This window comes from Rhipicephalus sanguineus, chromosome 1 (genome assembly GCF_013339695.2).
Source record: "Rhipicephalus sanguineus isolate Rsan-2018 chromosome 1, BIME_Rsan_1.4, whole genome shotgun sequence".
NCBI classification, from domain to species: Eukaryota; Metazoa; Arthropoda; class Arachnida; order Ixodida; family Ixodidae; genus Rhipicephalus; species Rhipicephalus sanguineus.
Window position 1 is genome coordinate 230,178,476 of NC_051176.1, and position 21,038 is coordinate 230,199,513.

At 44.3% G+C, this 21,038-nt stretch overlaps 1 protein-coding gene across 5 annotated transcripts in view; it reads left to right on the plus strand.

Annotated features, from left to right (window-relative positions):
• LOC119373880 (septin-7) overlaps positions 1-19,301 on the plus strand; it is an 86,916-nt gene extending 67,615 nt beyond the window's left edge. For 3 of the 5 annotated variants that reach the window (XM_037643971.2, XM_037643940.2, XM_037643961.2), the window contains exon 12: positions 9,771-14,481. In XM_037643971.2, coding sequence (XP_037499899.1) covers positions 9,771-9,861 — 91 coding nt within the window. In that variant the 3' untranslated portion in view covers positions 9,862-14,481. Of the gene's footprint in view, positions 1-9,770; positions 14,482-17,205 lie in introns of those variants that run through there. The other 2 variants (XR_007417864.1, XM_037643947.2) reach the window with 2 other exon arrangements.
• The last annotated feature ends 1,737 nt before the right edge of the window (positions 19,302-21,038 follow it).

A 21,038-nucleotide genomic window follows, 5' to 3' on the forward strand; every position in this document is an offset into this window, starting at 1 on the left:
GCTGTGATAAAAGCAATTTGTGCATCATTCTTTTTATCCATTAGCTGGCATGCAGTGGCAGTAAGCAGCTTCATGAGCACTTGAAAATTGGAGTAGATATGTTGTCATTGCATTACTGTAGTACATTGAGCCATTGCTAAGTGCATTTCTTGGTGGTCAAAAAACTGACAGTCAGTAGCAACGTTACTGGAACAAACTCAGTTTCAAAGCTCCGTATCTCCGCCAGCGGAGGAGGGTGGTCCGAACGGCGGTCGCGAGAACTAGCGGCGCTGCAGTTCCGTCTTGCGCCACTATCGGCGCGTCGTCTGCTGCCACGGCATAACGCCGCGGTCCGCCGCGCAGTTGCTCGCGGCAACTGCGCGGCAACTTTATTATTGTACTAGTTAGGTGGATATGCATAAGGTCGTCTGTATGCATTGGTCCGCGTGCGTTGTTCATTGATTGGCTAAGAATCGATGTTCGGTCTGTATTGCCACGCCCACTTCTTGTTTTATATTGATGTACTCGGGTTTGACCAGCAAGGACGGTTATCAACGCTCGACGCTGTCCACGAAGCAGTGTTCGAGAAACTTCGCGATTGTAGTAGGTCGTTTTGGTAAGATTGCGCGCTGCACGCGAATGTTCCAGCTTTGTCGAGAGATAACGCCACCACCAGCGATATCGCTGGAAAGTTCGATAGCGCCTTTATAAAAGCCGACGCGCTTGACCGTTTGTCAGTTGATCGACGGTCGAAGCTCTGTTCGCTGCTATCAGTGTATTGCTGTAGTTTGACTTTCAGTTTCCCGGCCACAAGTTCGGCCAAATAAAGAGTTTCATCTCGGACCTGCTGACTGCTGCCTTTGTTGACGTCACGATCCTGTGACAATATCTGAGCTGTCTACATTGCGTTTAACTTCCAAGCATAGGAGTTTCTAAGCGAATGAGGGTTTTCAGCGAAATTTTTATAACTACCACCACAATTTTAACCGCTGCCGTCTTATATAGACCAAGAACAACCCAACACGTTTGTAAAAGCCTTTACAGTGTACAAAGAAGCGTACTTACTCGAGATACAAAAACGTTCTAGAAAAACAGTACTCATGTTTCTACAATTTATTGAAAAAAACTTTCTCGAAAAACATCACCAGTGCTTTGCAATGTTTACAAGACACGTTTTCGCGACGGTTAAAGGGATACTGACCCAAAATCAGAAAATTTTACAAGAACTCGGTAAATGAAATGTCAGTGTGCGATTTTATTGAATAGATGTCGTCTCTGAGCAATTTTTTCAGCGGATAGTTATATTTTCGGTGTCTCATCTTTCTACGTATGTCGCATCCTTCTACGGTGCCTTAAACAATTCGAACAGATCGGCCGTGATGTGAGCACCGAGCAGTTATTCGCGCGTACTCTGTCGCTAGAAGAGTTGGCAGTATTCAACTTCAGTTTTTCAACTTCACCGAGCAGATGTTCCATGCCCGCAGCACTTCTTACACTGTACGACAGCCGTTTGCGTTTCGTGCTGTAGCCGTTCACTACGCAGTTAAACTGCTCGTCAACTACAATTATCTTTTGCACAAATAAGCATCCGTTCCCGAAGCAAAGTGTGGGATTGGGCTAGTTGGTATTCCATTATTAAACTGCTCAGCGCAAAAAAATTGACACGGTACACATAGAAAAGACGAGGACCAGCGCTGGTCCTCGTCTTTTCTATGTGTACCGTGTCAAATTTTTGCACTGAGCAGCCCGTTCCCGAGCCAGTGACTCTAAAATATTCCGCACATCTTGTTCAATACCTCGTCGTAAAATCTCTCGAAAATCCACTGCTTTGAAGGCATAGCAACAGCTGACAACTGATCGAATGTCAGTGTGATGCAACTCTCAGTCTCGGTAGCGTATATCTATAGGTAATCGCCTGCCTTTCGTTTTGCTGTTCTATTTCTGGCGGCTCCTCCAAATTGGGCACTGGGCTTTCGTGGGACGCCGTGCATTTTAGGGGGGGGGGGGATTTGCGCCTAAACCCCGAACATTTTGGCTTTGAAATGTGGGGTGGAAGTGCTGGGAACAAACGCGGCACGGCACCTGGCGCGAGTTCCCACTTTCCATTTGGGTCAAAACTTCTTGTCCCGCAACGACACGACGATAGTGCTTTACAATGTCGTCACTCTCAAAATGAACGTCACAGACCTTGCATTTCGCAGTAAGCTTTCTATCTTTGCGATGCAAAGCTTGAATGGCGTAGGGTCTTTTGGAGGTCCGAAGAAGTGTCGTGAAGCGGAGCCGCTCTTGCAGCCCGGCGCAAAGCAAGTCGGCATAACGCACTGTGAATCTGTTCGCCCTCGTTACGCTTTGTACATCATGCACGTGTCTTCGTACAAGACGCTAAGCCTGGACAAGAACAGTCGCAAAAATGACGAGCTAACAAAGCGCAGACGACGCTGTAACCCACGTGCGCTCGTACATCGGCGGCGCCGATCACAACAAGCGCCAGCCGCGGGAGCTAGATGTGACTGCAGCGCCACTAGTTCTCACGACCGCCACGCGGACCGCCTCTCCGGCGGAGCTTTTAAACTGAGTTTGTTCTAGTAACGTTGGTCAGTAGCACATGTTGCAGATGCTACATATGCTAGACATGTATGTGCACAGGCAGGTATTGTGCATCGGAAGAAGAGTAAAAGCACTCCTAGCACACAGCTACATAACGGGGGGAGAGACATGGGCAGTGATGGATTTAGGCATAAAGCATGGCCTACGTGAACCAAGGGAAGGTAAAAGAAGTGGCATGGTAATAAGAGCTGGTGTATGGGTAGATATTTAAACTAGGGGTGGTTGAAATTTCAGAATGAATTCTTATAGTCCCTCCTATTCAATTTGTAGTTAATTCAAGAATTTGCTATTTGAAGTCAAATAATAGCTTATTTCAAATACATGGGATGAAATCATTTGTTGCACTGTTAAAGGACCCCTGACACCAAATTTGGAAACTCAAGATGCTTGTGTTGTTTGATAGTCCTGCATTGCGTGGGCACTTCTGACCAAATTATGACTAACGGAACGTTGCCTTTAAGATATGTTAATTCGGTTTTGAAGTAAGCGGGAGTGCTCATCTGTGTTTTCAGCACCTCGTGACATCGCCACTAGTATGATGTAGACATAGGCCCCTTGTGACGTTCCACAAAAAAAGCGAGTATTGTCAACGTCGCAGAACATTCACGGGGTGCACACGAAACCATGACTGACACCGAAGAGTGCTCTGTTGTCGGGCTGCTCTCAAGGTGGTTTTGGCTGCTTACGCCAGGAATGATTTTCTTTTTCCTGAGGTGGACATGCTCAAAGCGCCCACCTCGTTTCATTCTTCACTGCGCGCGGGTCCCCCGATTTGAAAACTGCGTGTTCAGTGTCACCGAACCTTGAGCACACGTGGTCTCAGGCGCTCCCCCACTGTGGGGCGCTAGTTTCTTGCAATTTTAGGCGGACGTTTTGAAGTGGCGCTAAAATTGTTCACAATTAACGACGCTAACATTAATTATACGATACATGAGAGTATTTATGATTCAATTTTGGCATTACCATACACAAGGCTACAAATTACAGTAAAAAAGTTGCAAATGAAAATTTCGCAGTCAGGGGTCCTTTAAGGAAGGCTGAATGGTGGATGCTATTCTGCTATAGTATGATTGTGGAGAATGGGTACTAGTTTCCGAGCCAGTGCACGAATCAGATAACTGCTTTTCAATGATTTCTAGTCATTCAGTAAGAATGTCTCACTTCTGGGAAGGCTATATAAGAATTTGTTCCAATTTATTATTTAGCAGTCTTAGTTTGTTTACATGCTGTCCCCTTGTTTTTTTATATACAGTAATCCCTCGTTATACCGAAGTCAGCGGGACGCCTAAAAAATTCGTTATAAGCGGTATTTTGATATAAGCGACCACTCAAGAATAACTAAAGCAGTTGAGCTTTAATGGCACTACGACTGCGATGAAGTCAGAACACAATGTATTCAGTGAAGCAAAACTTTATTCAGGTGAAAAAAAAAAGCATTCTGAATAACACAATCACATTGCCAATCACACAGCGCACCCCATGGAACGCTATGGCACAAGTCAGCCTGTGGTCTTTTGGCCACTTTTCGGCATCTAAGAGACCGTCGTTTTATGGCGTCGCAAAGCACCAGGAAAACTTTATTTTCGTGTAGATTCAATCTTGGGTTATGACCGAAATTAATAGTTCTGGTGCGCTGCTCTGTGAAATTTGACAGCTACCGTTCGCTCCGCAGTACAGTCGCCGACCGATTTTGGGGACCTGGTGGGGACGGCAAAATAGTCCTAAAAGTTTGTTAATACATTAAAATGAAGTCTACTTGGATTAGAGCAGCCTAAAAAAAATCTCCAGTCATGCTATGCTTCATGCTACGCTTGGGGACGAGCACATTTGCTTGTATTCGGGCTAAAGTAACGTCAGAGCGTTGGCAATCGCTGCCGCTGACCATTGTGGGTGGCACAACTGGAGGCTCTATGGCACCGAGCACACAAAATTTGACACCGGTCACAAAAAGATGCACGTCATATCTCGTCTGGTTGATGGGATTCAGTGACACGGTGCGGGGTTCTTAAGCCTGCACTCGCATCGCACAGTACGCGGACCTCCAGCATTTCGCCTCCATCGAAACGCGGCCGCAATCGAACCCACCTGTTTCAGGTCAGTAGCCAAGCGCCGTAACCACCGCGACGGCAGAAAAAAATCTGAAGCACACAACGTCTCGGACATACACCTGACACACCACAAGGACAACCACGTGTGGAATGACTGCTGGAAAAACAAATGCGCAAAAAAAAAATTCCCTACTGGCGTATTAATGATGACGATAAGGCTGACTGAAAGAGAAAAGTTGCGTCCCCTAGAGTGTTTTGCCAGCCAAGGAGGAGCGGGCATGGCCTCCGAAACTGCAAAATTGTGCTCACTGCCAATCTTGGAGGATACACAATTAGCCACTGGAAGCCAAGCCAAATTTCACTCAGCCAGCGGAAAATCTAACATGGCGGCTTTCAAAACCAAGTGGTATGGCTCAAAACGAGTGATACGGTACGGTACGAAGAACTTTATTTAAAGATCCGGAGAAGTGCCACCCCTTAGGGTGACACCGCGGGCCGCTCCCACGTGGGGACAGTTAGACCTAGCCTAACCGCCGCATCGCAGGCTCTCTGGACAGCCCAAAGTTGTTGCTGATATTCCGAGCTCTTGAGGGCCGAGCTCCATTTCTGCTCTGTGAGGTCCTTATCCCCACGTAACGAGGGGCACCGCCAAAGCATGTGCTCTAAATCGCACGTTCCCCCGCAGCCAGGGCATTGTGAGCTGAAGTCACTTGGGAATAGACAGTGCATGAAAGCCAGATTCGGATAAGAATTAGTTTGAAGCATCCTAAAGGTCATCGCCTGTGGTCTCGTGAGCTTTTTGTGTGGTGGAGGAAATACTCTTCTTTCCAGATAAAAATGCTTCGTGAATTCATTAAATGTGAATAAAGTGTCTCGGAACTCTTGAACCCTGCTCTGTGACAAGGCTTCTCCTCCCACGCGGAGAGTTAGTACGCGTGCTTGGGAGTGGGCGATGTCGTTGAGGTTGGTGAGGGAGTCCAAAGTTTGACCTAGGTGTGCCGGGAACCAAATGATTGTGTGCATAGTTATGGTCCGGGTCTTAAGAACGTCATGTGCCTCTTTCGCTATGGAGCCCGAGGCAAACGCCCTGACTGCCGATCTAGAATCCGAGTAGATTTGCGTCCTGTTATCATCCAAGAGTGCCAAAGCAATAGCAACCTGCTCCGCCTTAGAAGAAGTGGTCCCAGTCAGGGAGGCCGACGAGATTATTTCACCTCTGTTATCTATTGCGACCACGGCATAGTGAGATGAGCGACCATATTGTGCCGCATCTACGAAGCAGACCGATTGAGGATCATCCTTGATCTTCTTCAGGATCGCAATCGCTCTTGCTCTACGCCTTCCCTCATTGTGCTGCGGATGCATATTGCGAGGGATCGGTGCGACAAGAATATTTTCTCTTTGCTCCTCGATGATTGGATGGCTTCTCTCCTCTGCCAGCACTGGATTGAGGCCCAGAATGGCTAAGATTCTTCTCCCTGCCAAAGAGCAGGATAGTCGAGCAAGCTGGGCTGATTCTTGTGCTTCGATGATTTCATCCAGCGTATTGTGCACACCTAATTGAGAAAGGCGTTCTGTGCTAGCCGTCATCGGAATGCCTAGCACCCTTTTGATGCTTTTCCGAATGAGGGTGTTAAGCTTCTTTTTCTCGAAGTTGTGCCAGGTGTGCATGGCCGCTACGTAGATGATGTGGCTCATGAGAAAGGCATGGAAAATCCGGAGTAAATTGTCTTCTTTCAGGCCTCCTCTTCTATTAGACACTCTAGTAATGAGTCTGATGACCATTTCCGTTTTCTTTGTAATCCTATCTAACGTAAGCCTATTGGATCCATTGGATTCGATAACCATGCCCAACATGCGTATGGACTCGACTCTAGGAATGAGGTTTCCATCACGTGTGGTTAGCCTGATATCGACATCTGCGAGTGGCTTCCATCCCCTGGGCTTGGGACCTCGTCTGATTGGTCTATAAAGGAGTAACTCGGACTTACTAGGGGAACATTTTAGTCCCGTGTTTTCCAGGTATGATTCAACCTCATTGACTGCCGATTGGAGACTCGCCTCAACATCTCCTTCACATCCCTTGGTGCACCATATAGTTATGTCATCTGCATAGATTGTGTGACTAACACCGTCTATAGCAGAGAGCTTTTCCGAGAGACCTCTCATTGCTATGTTAAACAATAGCGGTGAAACGACCGCTCCCTGCGGTGTTCCTCTAGGGCCAAGCTCGAAAGCCTCTGTTTTTAGGTCTCCAATTTTAAGTGTCGCTTTCCGCCCCTTGAGAAAGGAGCTGATGTAACCGTGAAAGGATGCGCCCAAATTGAGATCCGATATGGCATTCAGAATGTGTGCGTGAGACACGTTGTCAAAAGCTTTTTCCAAATCTAAACCCAGAATAGCCCGGACGTCTCTGGTTGGATTGTCGATTATTTGACACTTGATGAGCTTCATCGCATCCTGCGTCGACAAAGCCGGACGGAAGCCAACCATGTTGTATGGAAATAAATTGCTCTTCTCGACATGGTCCGAAATGCGTTTGTGAATGACGTGCTCTGCAACCTTCCCCACGCATGACGTGAGGGAGATGGGTCGAAGGTTTGCGAGGCCTGGGGGTTTTCCCGGCTTCGGAATGAGTATCACCGATGCGGACTTCCAGGTCTCTGGAACCAAGCCCTGCTTCCAGACCCGATTTATCTCTTCAGTGAGATACTCGATGGAGTCGTCATCCAGGTTCCTGAGAGCCCTGTTGGAAATTCCGTTCAGTCTGAAAAATCGAATTTTAGAGCATAAAGTTTTCCGAAAAAATCGGTCGCGATAATGTATTAGTGCTATGGAAACCTTGGCGGTTTCCATATGGAAACATCCATGAAGTCTGTATTTTTGGAGTCCGAAAAATCCGTCGGCGGCTGTAAACAGCTGGGAACACTGGGCATTCACTTGGTGCCCGTTACTAGGCAGTAGTCGGTTCTGGGTTTGGTACCTTTGTGAACTGTCCTGGGCCTGCTTGAGACGTTGACGGCATTAACTTGACACTGTATGCGCAAAAGGGTTGCCACCGCTTGGCGACACCTCCGCTCGCCACTTAGTTCTAAGAGGGTCAAGCTCTTTGCGAGCTTCGAGTAATGCGCCTTAATATGCATGCGTTTGGGTCGGGACTGGAAGAAATTTCGAATAAAGCGATATTTCGAGGAAAGCCATTTTGTTATTACAAGGGATTACTGTATACCTTTTATCTTCCTTTTTTTTTCCCCCCTCCACATTTGACTGATTGCAGACTTGCAATCAGTACTGCCAATATGTACTGTACAGTACAGTATGTACAAATACAGTACTGCCAAAATGCCCATAAGGCATGCGTGGGTCATGGCCCACATGTGTAAGTAGCAAAGTTCTGCATTAGGCACGCTCGCATTAGCTTTCTGGTCCAGGTTTGAGGTTGTTCTGGTTACTTCTATATTATTGCTAATGTCTTATGTATTGAAGTAATTCCATAGTCTTGTTACACATTTCATGCAACAATGTCACTCTCTGTTATGGATTCTGAATATTGTTTTTCCAGACTTATCTTGAAGGCTCGGTACATTTTGGTGCCTTTGTCAGCACCACTGTGACCTATTGCACTCTGCTACTCAAATATAAGAATCTTTCTTTTCTAACACAGAAGTGCTTTCTATATTCCTCACAATTCAGTCAACTAATTTGGGGAAACGAGCCACCATTGGGACTGCAAGCTGCAATGAGTTACAAGAAAAGACATGTTTGTAGCAGGCTAATATGACACACAAGGATGATTGGAAGGTTAGGCATACAAGGCAAACACACACACACGCGATGCATTTGTGTTGTCCTTTCTTTTTTTTCTTTCCTTTTGTCCATGTCTTCTATGCATAACCTTTGAAATACTGAGTTGTTCAGCTGCATTCATTTTTGCTTCATAGCTCGGCACGTTCTCATTACAGCATTTTACTAGCTGATCTTGGTGACTATCATACTTTGAAATTCTTCATACTATTAGCATAAGTAGCGCTTGATATTGCGACTGAAGTATTATACATTAGATTTACTTCTCAGAATGTTGCACGCCTGACAATTTACACTTAACAGCTGCTGTCTATTTTGTATGCTTTTATTGCATTCATAAGTATAAAGTTTCACATTTTATGATGCCCACATTGAAATGTTCATATTGACCTTCCATGCTCACGTGTGGTGCTTAAATGCTAAAACGTGTGCACTAAATACTTGCAAGATACAGACACGATATGTCGGTGCATTGTTGGCATTTTTAAATAGTGGAGTTTCTTCTTATTCATTTTTTAATTGATAGTCACCATGTTTCACTGCAAATTGAAGCCTTTATTGTTGTTTATTGAGATATCATCTTTAACTTTTATGCATATCTGAAGATGAACAAGGTTTTCTTTTGCTCTCTCCATCCCCCTTTCTCTCTCCCTGATGTGCACTTCTGGCTGTTACATACCGGTTTTATTCTGACTCTTACATTTTTGAATTGGTGCAGAAAACACTCTGTTTTTCACCCATCTCTGTGGACCCTCTAGAATAGCAAGTTGCAATGGCCTGCATATATGTTTAACCTTTTAGCTGGCATCAGTATTGCTATGCAGTTAGAACAGTGATGCACAAAAGCTCATGCATCAGCTCTGTATAGGGGGCATGTTTCTTATAGTTCTTCAGAAACCATAGCGCAAAAACACGCCCAAACGTTCTCCCTTCTGATGTTTCTTATTCAGTATATCAGTACATCTACCTATAGTCCACTACAGGACAAAGCACTGTTGTTTTGTCAGTACACTTGCTGAAAACTTGCACTGGAAGTTGATGTAGTCATAAACACAGTGCTGCCACTGCATCCTAAAAAAAAAACAAGGGTCCACACTCAATTGCATACTGAGCAGCTTTTATGACCAGTCACTTGCTCTAATGCAGGTCGTTTTTACCAGCTCTATTTTGTAACATGCAGTACCCAAGCACTCACCATTGACAGGAGGCAATTAACACTTATATCTTGAAATTGTGCGCGCTTATGAACACTGGGTGCAAGTGCAGAAGAAGCAGCTTGTGACAATGCCTGGTTGTACAGTGGCCCTTGTCGATGTTGTTGGGCTCTTTCAGATTGCGCCGGTCTGTCTCTGAGGACCACTTCAGTAGCCGCAAATGCATGCAGTATGCTGCGCCTGTCCGAAAGAACTGCAAGCAGATGTAGAGAGTGATGCACGCCCCTACTACCAACCCTTCATCCGCCACCTCGGCACCCACCTTGCCTTTGGCCGGCTATAGTTATTTTTTTTTCTTTTGCATCTTACCCAGAGTTCAGTGGACTGGCACATCCTTCTCTTCTTTTGCGCTTTATTTTTCTCTGTATACAGCACAGTACCAAGTTATTATTTTTCTGTCAATGTCACTTGTTTTACTTGAGTTCTTCTCTTCTGTGATGATTTTCGAAGGTGTGTGAATGCTTCATGACATGTGCAAGATTAGTGTTTCCGATTTTGTTGGCCGTTCTGGCATCATTCAAGCAACAACCCATAGAACGACTGTTCGCAGACTTTCTCAGGCATGCTGCAGGTTCATTTACTACCCTCCACGATAAGAATTTCTATTTTTACATCACTCGCATCTCTTGAAAGGTGCCTCTTTTATAGTGTTTTCATTATTTCATTACAATTTTCCACAATTCTCCATTCTCTTGCGTGTTCTGTGCCACTGCCCTCCATGCCAGCCTAAAATGGGCAAAGAACCATCCCTGCATAGCTTACAGTGCTGTTCACCCGATCATCATGCACATCATATTTATGACAAGGACTTCTTGCATGTTTTTCCCCCCCACTTTGCACTTTCTGTGGCATTACGTCAAGGTTGAACTTTGTTCCCCATGTTGCAGTCTTCATTCATGTTACAGTTGAGCTGTGGTTATCCAATTCTGCATTGTAAATAACACTGCAGCCCTTATTTCAAAGGCAGCACATCCTTGTCATTTTGAGCTAAATAATCTGGTCACAACTGTTTTTTATTGCACTTATACTTTGCACATTGTTGTTACATTTTTATGTTTTTGGTCCTTTGTTGCATTGTTATATATTATATTGTCATACTGTTGATTATATAGCGTGTTCAAGTTTTGTGTGTCTATCAGCCCAGAAGGTTTACATATTATAGGCTTTCCTGTTCTCAAGCATTTTATGCCATGGGTACTGGGTTGCAGCTTGAACTTATTTCCTTTCCTTCAGAAAAAAGTATCTATCACACTTTGTCTACTTTTGATGCAGTTTAATATATTTATATTTTATTGTACATCACCATAATTGGGGCATAATTTTGTGATAAACATGACCAAGGAGCACCTTGTTTCTTTCTAGTCCAACACATATTTGTTGTGACTTAGGAAACAGCATCTCAGCTAGCTTTTTTTTTTCCCCCGCTGTTGGAAAAAAAAAGACTTGACAGGTAACCTGTGACTGAATTGTTAATGGTATGTTTCCAGTGTATGCTTTCTTAGCTAAGTAGTGAGCACAAGAACTGTGTGGGTTGTTTGTTACAGCTGTGACTAGTAGCATTATATGATACAGGGAACTAGTGCTGCAAAGGCTCATTAATTCGAATTCTGTTCATTCGAACTGACACCCTGGTCCTTGCACAGCCCTGTGTATTTCTGTGGGCGAAAACTCCCGTTAATTCGAGTGCGTCGGTATCCACAACGCTTAATTCCAACTGGGAGCCTTTGGTTTTCATCGCTTCTTGCAGAAGTTGGCCAAGAGTGATCACAGTGTGTTGCAGAACCAAACCAAATTTACTGGAGATGCAAAAGAATTCGGACGCTGCGCTTGGGCTCTTGGGCAAGGTGCAAACGATGCTAATGGAGTCGCGACAGAAAAAATGCAAGCAAATGCAAATTACTGATTACATAATTTTTTTATTGCATTGACTCAGCCATGTAAATAAGTGTCTTTGGGAGCATAAATAGCATCATATATTTCGACATTAAGGCTCACTGCTTACGCGGGGGCTTCTTTAGATTCTGCCCGTGTAGTGTGGCGCAATGTCCGTTCATTCTAGCTCCTGCCCGCTTATTCGAACTCCGCTTAATTAGAGCGATTTTTAAAGTCCCCTTAGAGTTCGAATTAACGAGCATTTACTGTATACAGTCTGTGCATTCCAGTGACTGGTAGCAGGAACTTAAACTTAGAACAAGCTGTTCCTTGAAGGTGGCATATTTTACTATTAGATTGGAATGAATTTGTGGCACAGCATGGCTTGCACTACAAACTAAAGATATAAGGAAACCACTACTTCTTTAACTTATTGCCTTTGTAATGAAATGCATGACACATTCATCCTACCACGTGATTCGAATGCTTTCTGCCAGTTAGTGAGAGGTTAAACACAATCACCAGCACAACTTGTACACGCCTGTGGTCATCAGTAAACATGTCTAAGATTACGCGCACGTCTTTGCTCCTGCGGACTGAAGCAAGTGCCTGATCTCAATAGATGGCCTTACACTGGTGGCCTTTTTGTGGTTCATTCTGATAGTTTCAAGTGGTAACCGCTAGTATGCTGTCACCAATAATCAAGACTGCAGTGTTTGTCGAGTATGGAGCTTCAAGTTTTTATCTCAACTATCAGGACTATCAGCTTTATCAAGTCAAACTTGCACCTTGATATCTGTGTTGTGTTAATGTTTTATTTTCTAACAAAGAAAGAGGACATTGCCTCTCCTCTCTCTCTCTCTCTATTTTTTTGGTAGATGTTGCCCAATGCTTCAGCCTTGCACGCACGTCAGTGTCAAGTGTAATATGTTCCTGATTATTTGTTTCATCATTCTCTGCATTGCTGGTACTAGCTATATGCGGGCTTTCACATACCAAAAAGTTATTATTTTTATCTTGTTTATTGTTTTATGTTATGTTCTGTTTTATAGTTTAAAATAGTTTTTGTTCTGACTGAACATATGGCAGGGTCTTGCGTTAAAAAAACATTGAAAAGCATACATCAAAGCTCTGGAACTCAGTTAATATGGGGTTCTATGGCTCATGACTAGGGAAGTTGAGCATCATGTTATAGCTGAAATGTCCGGTGTATGTTTTCATCTTTTCTCATGATATTTTTGCTAGGCGGGAACCAATGCTTCTTCTGTGCATGCTCCCTTCACTTTTTATGCTTGTTTCCATTCTGATTATTTGCATTACATTTTAATTCTAGACAACCCTCACGTTGCTTACTTACAATGGACAATACCTTTCTTGTTGGTTGTTCATGGCAGAAACCTGTTTCAGGGGTCTTTGGTCATTCCATAAACAGTGTGCTCGTTTTCTTCCATGCCCTAATTGGAATTGCTTTAGGTAAATAATGTGTTTAGCTTGTAGAGGCTATGATGAAAGGCTTTATGTCAAGTACGCTATGCTCCTGCCTTTTATTTTAAATTGAAGGTGGCAAGATGAAGCCACAAAGAGCTCTGATAAATTTTTTATTGCCGTTCACGTGTCTGCTTCCAGACAACTGCTCACGTGTTGCAGCACAGCTGCACTAAATCTGTATGAGAGATAATTAAAATTTATAGCACTAAGCCAGGCACTCTTGGTTGATCATCAAATTATTGACCATATGAGTAGTACAGTTTCTATGCACTGTTATGGCCTTCTATAGGAAAAGCACATATTGTGGTTTGCCTTTGTGATGTAGCATCACGAATTTTTGGCAAGGCTAGCAAAGTGTGGGAGCTCATACTTTAAGAAGAGAGCCTGTAATTTATAGCTGAAACTTGGAAGTTTCTGAGAAATGAGAGAATTTGGATTCAAAGAGTGTAATGAATGAGTAGCTAAAAAAATTTGCCAATTGAAGGGGGTGGATGGGAATAGATATATAATCCTGCCAAATAATGTGCTGCATACTTATCCTTATGGTTTCAAATGGCTTTGCCTATAGCCTATTTTGTTATTGTGAGCCACGTTAGCCCATATTGTATTGTAGGGAATATTGGTATACATTTTGTGGATGCCTCACCTCCTCTACCACTCATTAGTGGTAGAGGAGGTGTTCCTAAAACAATTCGCTTGTAAAACAGGCTCATGATTGTGCAGTGCTAATTTGCCAATCAGTAATAAGTGCCAGCCAGTCGTGACGTTTTCTCTGGCTGAACAACTTTAGGAATGACTACTGACATAAGCAAATTGCTCAATATTCTTCGTAACTGGGTCATCCAAAAGGCACCATTACTTCATGCTTTTGTGAATAATTTGTACTTACCTGGGCCTGCAACTCACTACTCATAAGATCATGACAGAGGTCACATTTGGCTTATGCTTTCGGAGCAAAAAAGCAGCAAAGTAATTTGTCATAGATGCTACGATTCTTGTTCACAGTCCTTAATGTTCACCATGTGTCATGCTTGCATTGTTTCGTCACAATCGCTGCAGGTTTTCATTTGTAATGATTGTTTTGGGAGTATGGCTTGGGCATGGTTTTGTTGTCCAATCCATGCATGAGCTGTGTTCAGCAATAATGCATTGTAATTTAAAGGTGGTATTGAGACTTTAAGTGACTGGTTTCAAAAGAAATTCGGCCTGGGTGGTGAAGTCGCCACAAAATGTTTTGAAAAATCAACATATTTTTTATATTGCTCTTGCATTGCATCATTGCATATAGTCATTGAAATATCACCATATTGAAATGGTAAAATTTTACTCGTTTGGCTGCAATTGAAAACATCCTATTTTGAGTTTGCCTTGCCTCGTTTAAAGTAACTTAAGGATCTCTTTACCCGGGTACCCATTACTAAATGTATATGCCTTGAAAAATAAATTGATTTGATAATATAACACTGAAATTTCAAATCTCACTTTTCTTTTTTCAATAAGTTTGGAGCATACGCAATACTTGCTATGTGAACATTGTCACTAGAACATTCCAATGCAAGAAGAAAGTTGATCAGTCTTGTATACAGCAATGCTATAAAAGATGGAAGCCAGAACCTTTTCTGTGGGCTCTGCTCTTTTTTGGCAGCCACTACAATTGTTATTGCCGCAGCTAAACTACAACTCTTGGTACTGATAATTCTTGAGTTTTGATTAAGGGCATCAGATTTCTCTAGAAAGATGTCAAAAGTTAGAAATCTTTTTTCCTATTGGGCAGTATACAAAATATCTATATTAATATTTCATTAAGAAAGGATGGGAGTAACGCAACATCACTTTGTGGGTCACCTGACATTTTGAGACTTTTGAAGGGCATGGTATAAAACAATACATTGTAGTGACTGTGAAAACGCTAGTTAAGGATTTAACTTTTTATTTGGTGGATAGTGTCAGTCGGGGGTGTAGGTAGGATTTTATTATGAGGGTGATGGCTATATATATATGCTTACATGTGTATGTGTGTGTATTACAGATACGAAAACGAAAATGTCGGGGAGTAGGGGTGGGAGGCGGGTTGAACTTCCATCTGGCTATGCCTATATATAGTATGTACCTAAGTTCATTTATTGCAGAGTTATGCTGTTTCCATCAAATCTCATATGTGAAATCAGCACGTGAGCATGAAAGGTGTTGGCACAGAATTTTAGAAAAAACGATGGTCAACAATTTTTCTTATTGAAGGGTTTTGGAGTTCATCCCATGTATGTTTTAAAGGAGTTGGCGGGGGCAATTAGGGGAGGAGGGGTGACTGCCAAACATCACGCCCCTACAATATGCCATCTTGGTTAGCTGATTCATTTAGACTACAATTTTGACAGTTTGGCTTGAATTCTCCATTTGTGACACTTGCCAGATAATGAGGACTGGTGAACCATGGAAGCATTACTCGGATGCAAAACAGCATGACGTTAAAGATGACTTAAATGCTGGCAGGAGACACAAGTGAGCGTGTCCCACGTGTTCCTATACATGGCGACAACTTTCTGTGGCAGCACAGCCAAGGCTATGAAACCGAAGCACACACTTTTTACTATGCTGCTGCATATGTAGTCTGGGAACGGTAACTTTTGTAGACTACGTAGCATAAAAGGAAACATAAAAAAAAGATATAGGCATTATGCTCAAGACTAATTGCATTGCAAGTAAGAAAGCTTATCCAGCGAAGGATTTTCGTTTTTTTCGTTATTTCTAGTTTTTGGGCTATCTGGTGTCAATTTCACGTTTTCCTGCGCCTGTAAACAGTCGCCTGCAAACGGACCACTTGGCGTAGTAACACATGTGCAGAAGCTCCGCACACGTAGCTTTCGCTGTGCTGCCACGAAAAGATGTTGCCAGCTATAGCACATCGAGTGTTGGCGCACTTGTGAAATCACTAGTTCGTTGTTGTCAGCTCTGAGGTTTTCAAGGCCTCTGTGACAATGGCCGCACCTGATTTACGTCATGAAAGCTTATTCGCCCCTAACGGCATGATTTTTGTGTGATATTATATTACTGGGGGCGCAATAGCGCAAACGTTGCTTGTTATTACAGTTCCCAGAGACTGTGTACTGCAGTAGACAAAGAAAAAGCCATCACCCAAGGTGTAACTTGTGAGCCTGAGCTTACGATCAATGAGAGCAGGCAGAAACGGCTGTGTTAGCAGTGGCCAGGCCATGTGGTGAAAAGTTCACGAGTTCTAAAGTTTAAAACCTTAAGTAGCATTCTTTTCAGCTGTCTGTGGATGGTTGAAGCTTTTTTACTGTTCGTTACAGTACTTACAGTACTTACAGAGACAGGAAGAGAGCAGAGTGGGTCAGGGAACAAACGGGGGTTAAGGATATCATAGTTGAAATCACGAAGAAGAAATGGATATGGGCCGGTCACGTAGCACGTCGGCAGCATAATCGGTGGTCATTAAGGGTAACTGACTGGATTCCAAGAGATGGCAAACGCGTGAGGGGGAGACAGAAAATTAGGTGGGTAGATGAGATTAAGAAGTTTGTAGGTATAACGTGGCAGCAGAAAGCGCAGGACCGGGTTGATTGGCAGGAGGCCTTTGCCCTGCAGTGGGCGTAGACAGGCTGATGATGACAGTACTTCTAGTCCCCCCCGTTCTCATTTACTTGACAAAAATATGCATTCAACTCACTGCATTCCCAGGAATGGTTGTAATATGTTGTGTGGAATTTTCAGTTATATTTAAAAACTTAGCGAGCAAGTGAGTGAAGGTTGACACAAATTGGGCCGCACATTAAACTGGGGGGAAAGCAGCACAAAAAAATAGGGACTAAGATGACACTGAATGCTGGATGAGTGGTGTGTCTTCCTTGTCCCTCTATGTTTGCACTCTTTTTCCCCCAACTAATCATGAACCAACACGCCCAAATGAAAGTCCTGCTCCTGCTTGCACAGGAGCAGTGGAAATTGTTTTTTGTAGAAGATGCCGTGTAATGTAAAAATGCATAGAGGAATGTTAGAACTGAGCTAGTTTGTTCCTTACATCCGCGGCGAGACTATAAGTGAGTAAAGTGTACAGAGTAAAGCCACGCATTTTTCTCGCGACAGTGAAGGTGGTCCACTCAAGTGTTACTGACATGAAGCACCCCTGCTTCCTCCCCCCCCCCCCCTTGCTTGTCTTTTTTTTTTTTTTTTTTCAGACAACTTGACGGGAAGGAGAAGCGCAAGGAAAAAAAGAAAGGCCTCTTTTAGACGTGAGGGCCTGCTGGACCGTCGAAAGGAACTGCCAGCCGAAAGGGACCCAATGCTTCCACATTGCTCCAGCTTCGAACTCTTTTTTTTTTTTCGTTTTTAGTTTTGCCCACCGGGTTCCTTCAGCCCCGGGAAGCGCATGACCAAGGCGGCGGATTCTTTTTTTTTTCTCTGTCTCTCTTTTTTTAATCATTTTTGTTCACCGTACGCACACGCTTGCGGTAACAGTACGCCTCCGAATGACAAAATCGTCGGGAAGAATTAGTGGGAAGCAGTCATAGGTCCCAATCAAACTGTTTAGTGCTATCGTTCGCCGCCAGTTCAGATGTGAAGAAATGCGCTTAGCTTTAGGTAAAAGGGCGTGCGTAAGGGCATTGGTGAAGCAGACGAACTGCGCTGCACGTGGGAACGATTGCTGTCTCTAATACAGGTTCGCTTTTCTTGATTCTACGCGCGAGGCAAGGATGCATTTGCTTGCCCGCCATCTCTTCAGTGAAGAATTCAACGACGTCATTGTGTGCCAACACCGCTCGCCGGTTTATGCTCCACACGAAACAGGAGCCGGGTTTGCGCGCTGCTGCGTTCAGATCTCCTAGCCCGCGTGGCGGTTTCGAAAGTGTTCGAGCACGCCACGCGCCCCGCGGGCAGAATGCTGAAGCAGCGTCCTCTCGCTCAAGCACGCCTCGTATATGTTCTTCACCTCAGGATGCGCTGTCTGTTTTCTAGCACGTCTACTTAACGTAATTCTCCGTTGATGTTTTGTCGCGGCCCGTTTAAGTTGACACACGGCGGTCGTGCCGTGTGCCTTTGCCAGTGCGCGTGGTTGCAGGCCTGAGAGGCTCTGTAGTAGACAGGGCTTCGACATACGACGCTGTATGATGGAGACTTGCTCCAGAAGGTTGTGACCTTAGCTGGCGCAGGTGGCCGTAGCTGCCGTGCGATGTCTCCGGACAGCCGCGTAGTTTTCCGGCCACCGCGCTAGTTCGTCTCCCCCAGTGCGGCGCCGCACTCGCGCGTATTTCACTCGACGCTCTTAAATGTGTACACTTTTCGGGGTGCACCTCCTTTATTACAACGCCGTGCGCTGGGTACTTACCAGGAGGCGTGTGTCTAAAGTGGGAACCACGTTCAACGAATGTCCAGCGTTATCTTGTTTGTCCCATTTCACGTGGTTGCCGTTTAAATATCCCATCAGTGCAGGGTGCGATATCGGCGTGGTTACTTTTGCCGCATGAGCTGTCGTAAGGACGTTCCGTGCGGATTGCCGTGTCGAATTAATTGACGAAGATTGTGGTCATTTATTGCGGAAAGGTAGTGGCATCCCCGGAAGGTGTATGATTTTAAAGAGTCAACAACGGTCACAGGATGAGGTGGATCAGGGGTAGGCGGTGGCCGAAATAAGCTCAAGCTTTTGTGTCGTCGTCGTTTCGCGCTTCTATGTCGGCGCCTGTTTTTATTCGGCTGCGTTTTCTTTCCCCCTCGTCGGCCGCGAAAACAGGGAGGGGAGAGAGCGTGTGCCATAGGTTCGCGGTGTGTTTGCACCTGTCGCAGGAACAGCCACACAACATTCCCTTCCGCAGGAGAGCGGTGCTCTTCCGACCCCCTGCCCCGAGCCCCGCTTCAGGCAGCGGGTTTACCGCGTGACAGAGCGCCGCCACCTGCACACCCGCGGCTTTTTCATCGATTTGCACATACTATATATATACATATTATAAATATAGTAAATATGTGTTGAGAAAGAGAAGACTTGTTTTCAGGTGGCCAAAGAATTCTGCTTTGCTTCTCTTGTATTCGCGACGTTTGATTTTTTTTTTCCTTTACGTTTTGTGTGCGTGTGTGTGTGCGCGCGTCTCTCGCTAATTTATAGCCACGTGTATCTCGTCCACTATTTATACTCGGTGCCGCGTGTCGTGTGGTAGGCGAATCGAGAAAAATGTGCTTCAAAGTGACCGATATATTTACTTGCTGTCAGCTTCCCAGACGTGTAAAAATTTGCTTTGTTGTTTTTGTACAAATGAAACGAATAAACAGTATCTTAAGATTCCCCTTGCGCTTTGTGTGTGTGTGCGCGCGTTCGGACAGCCTAAGCCTGACTGCAAAAATAGAGAGATGAAAATGTAGCTCTGCGATGCGCAATTACGTTCAATGCGGCAACCGTGTTGGGGTCGCTACATTTTAAGCACGCTACGTAAAACTTTGATGACGTTACTTTATTTTATTTATGATGACAGGGTTCGACTCCTGTCAGAAAAAAAAAAAAATCTGACGAGTCGAACCCACGACCTCTCGGTCCGCGACGATCGCTGGCGGGCGTTTAGCCCGCTGAACTATACCACCACACACATAACGGAGACTACATGAATGCGCCAATTATCTTTCACACTTTCCTCTCGCAGTGCTCTTGGATGGATGGATGTTATGAGCGTCCCCTTTATTACGGGGCGGTGACGTGTGCCACCAGGGTCGAAAAAAAAAAAAAAAAAGCTTCGTTGCTTCCGCCATTAGCTTCTGCAACGCGCCGTTGCTACGACCATCCCATTCGGCGCGTTTCCAATAGGAGAAGTGTAATGTCGTGAACGCTTTAACATACCGCGAGGTGGCGGCTTTAGCCCAAGCCTCGCTCATCATAGCATCCATCCATGTCGAAAAATAGCTCTCCGACGCTCGCCTGCAGCTGTCGCACCTAGGGAAGACACGGCGCTTTGAGGGAGTGCATATCGAGTATCAGTGTTTACTATGTGGTTGTTGATGGCATCTTTGCGCGGGATTCGCCATATGCGGTGTCAGGTATATCGACAACTTCAGCTACCGCAAGGGTTAAATCATGATCGTGGTCGTTAGTCGTCGGTACGGAGATGTGCCACTAGGCATCAACGTGGGTGCGTCCACATCAAGCGGTGCTATATCTGCCAAACAACAGACATTGTACAAGCTCTCATATACCAATGCACTATAAGCAATCAACTACTACTGTGAAAACGCGTTTCACTTTCGTGTTATGCCGATTCCTATAACTGAGGGATTAGCCATCTTCCTTCAATCTGATCGCGTCATGTATGCACAGCTGTTTTTTCGGGATGGCTCTTGACTGTTCTGCGCGTTTTGTAAGTGTTTTCGTGCGTAAATTCATTTCGCACACAAATGTAAGAATGTGCATCCACGAACATGCGCACACGAACATGAAGGGAGGACATGGCTTTGGAGACCAGAGTATCATCAAAGAAAAAAGATTTTTTTTTACAATATTGAGATCTACAGCTACTCTTTAGAATGTAAAGCCCAACTTAATTCTTATAAGATCAGTATTTCATCTGCAGTTTAGATATGTGCAACGAGTACGAGCTGAATCTGAATGTTTTTGGGTCACTTATTTAGCTTTTCGGAGCGATATCTCATGATCTAGAATAGCTAGAGCTGTAATTATTTTTTTAACAAAGTCCGAACTGTGTATCAAAAAGTGCGGAAAGCAGAATTCTCATTTTCTTTTCATAGATTTTTAATTTTGATTTTTTTATGGTAGTCATGGTACATGCATTTAATATTGAGCACCTCCAGAACGACTATAGTTACTGTGTGCAGCGTTGCACTTATTGCATATCACAGTATCTGGCTATCTGATAATATTCTTTGTGCTGAACGGATTTTTTTCTACTGTTTCCAGAAACAACAGAGAGGCAGCTTTGTGATCTCGCGAATATTTGACCTTTAAGAAAGATTATTGCGTATTTGAAATCAGCATGAAAAACTAAACAAGTCTATGTATTTTCATCAGGTTTGGACA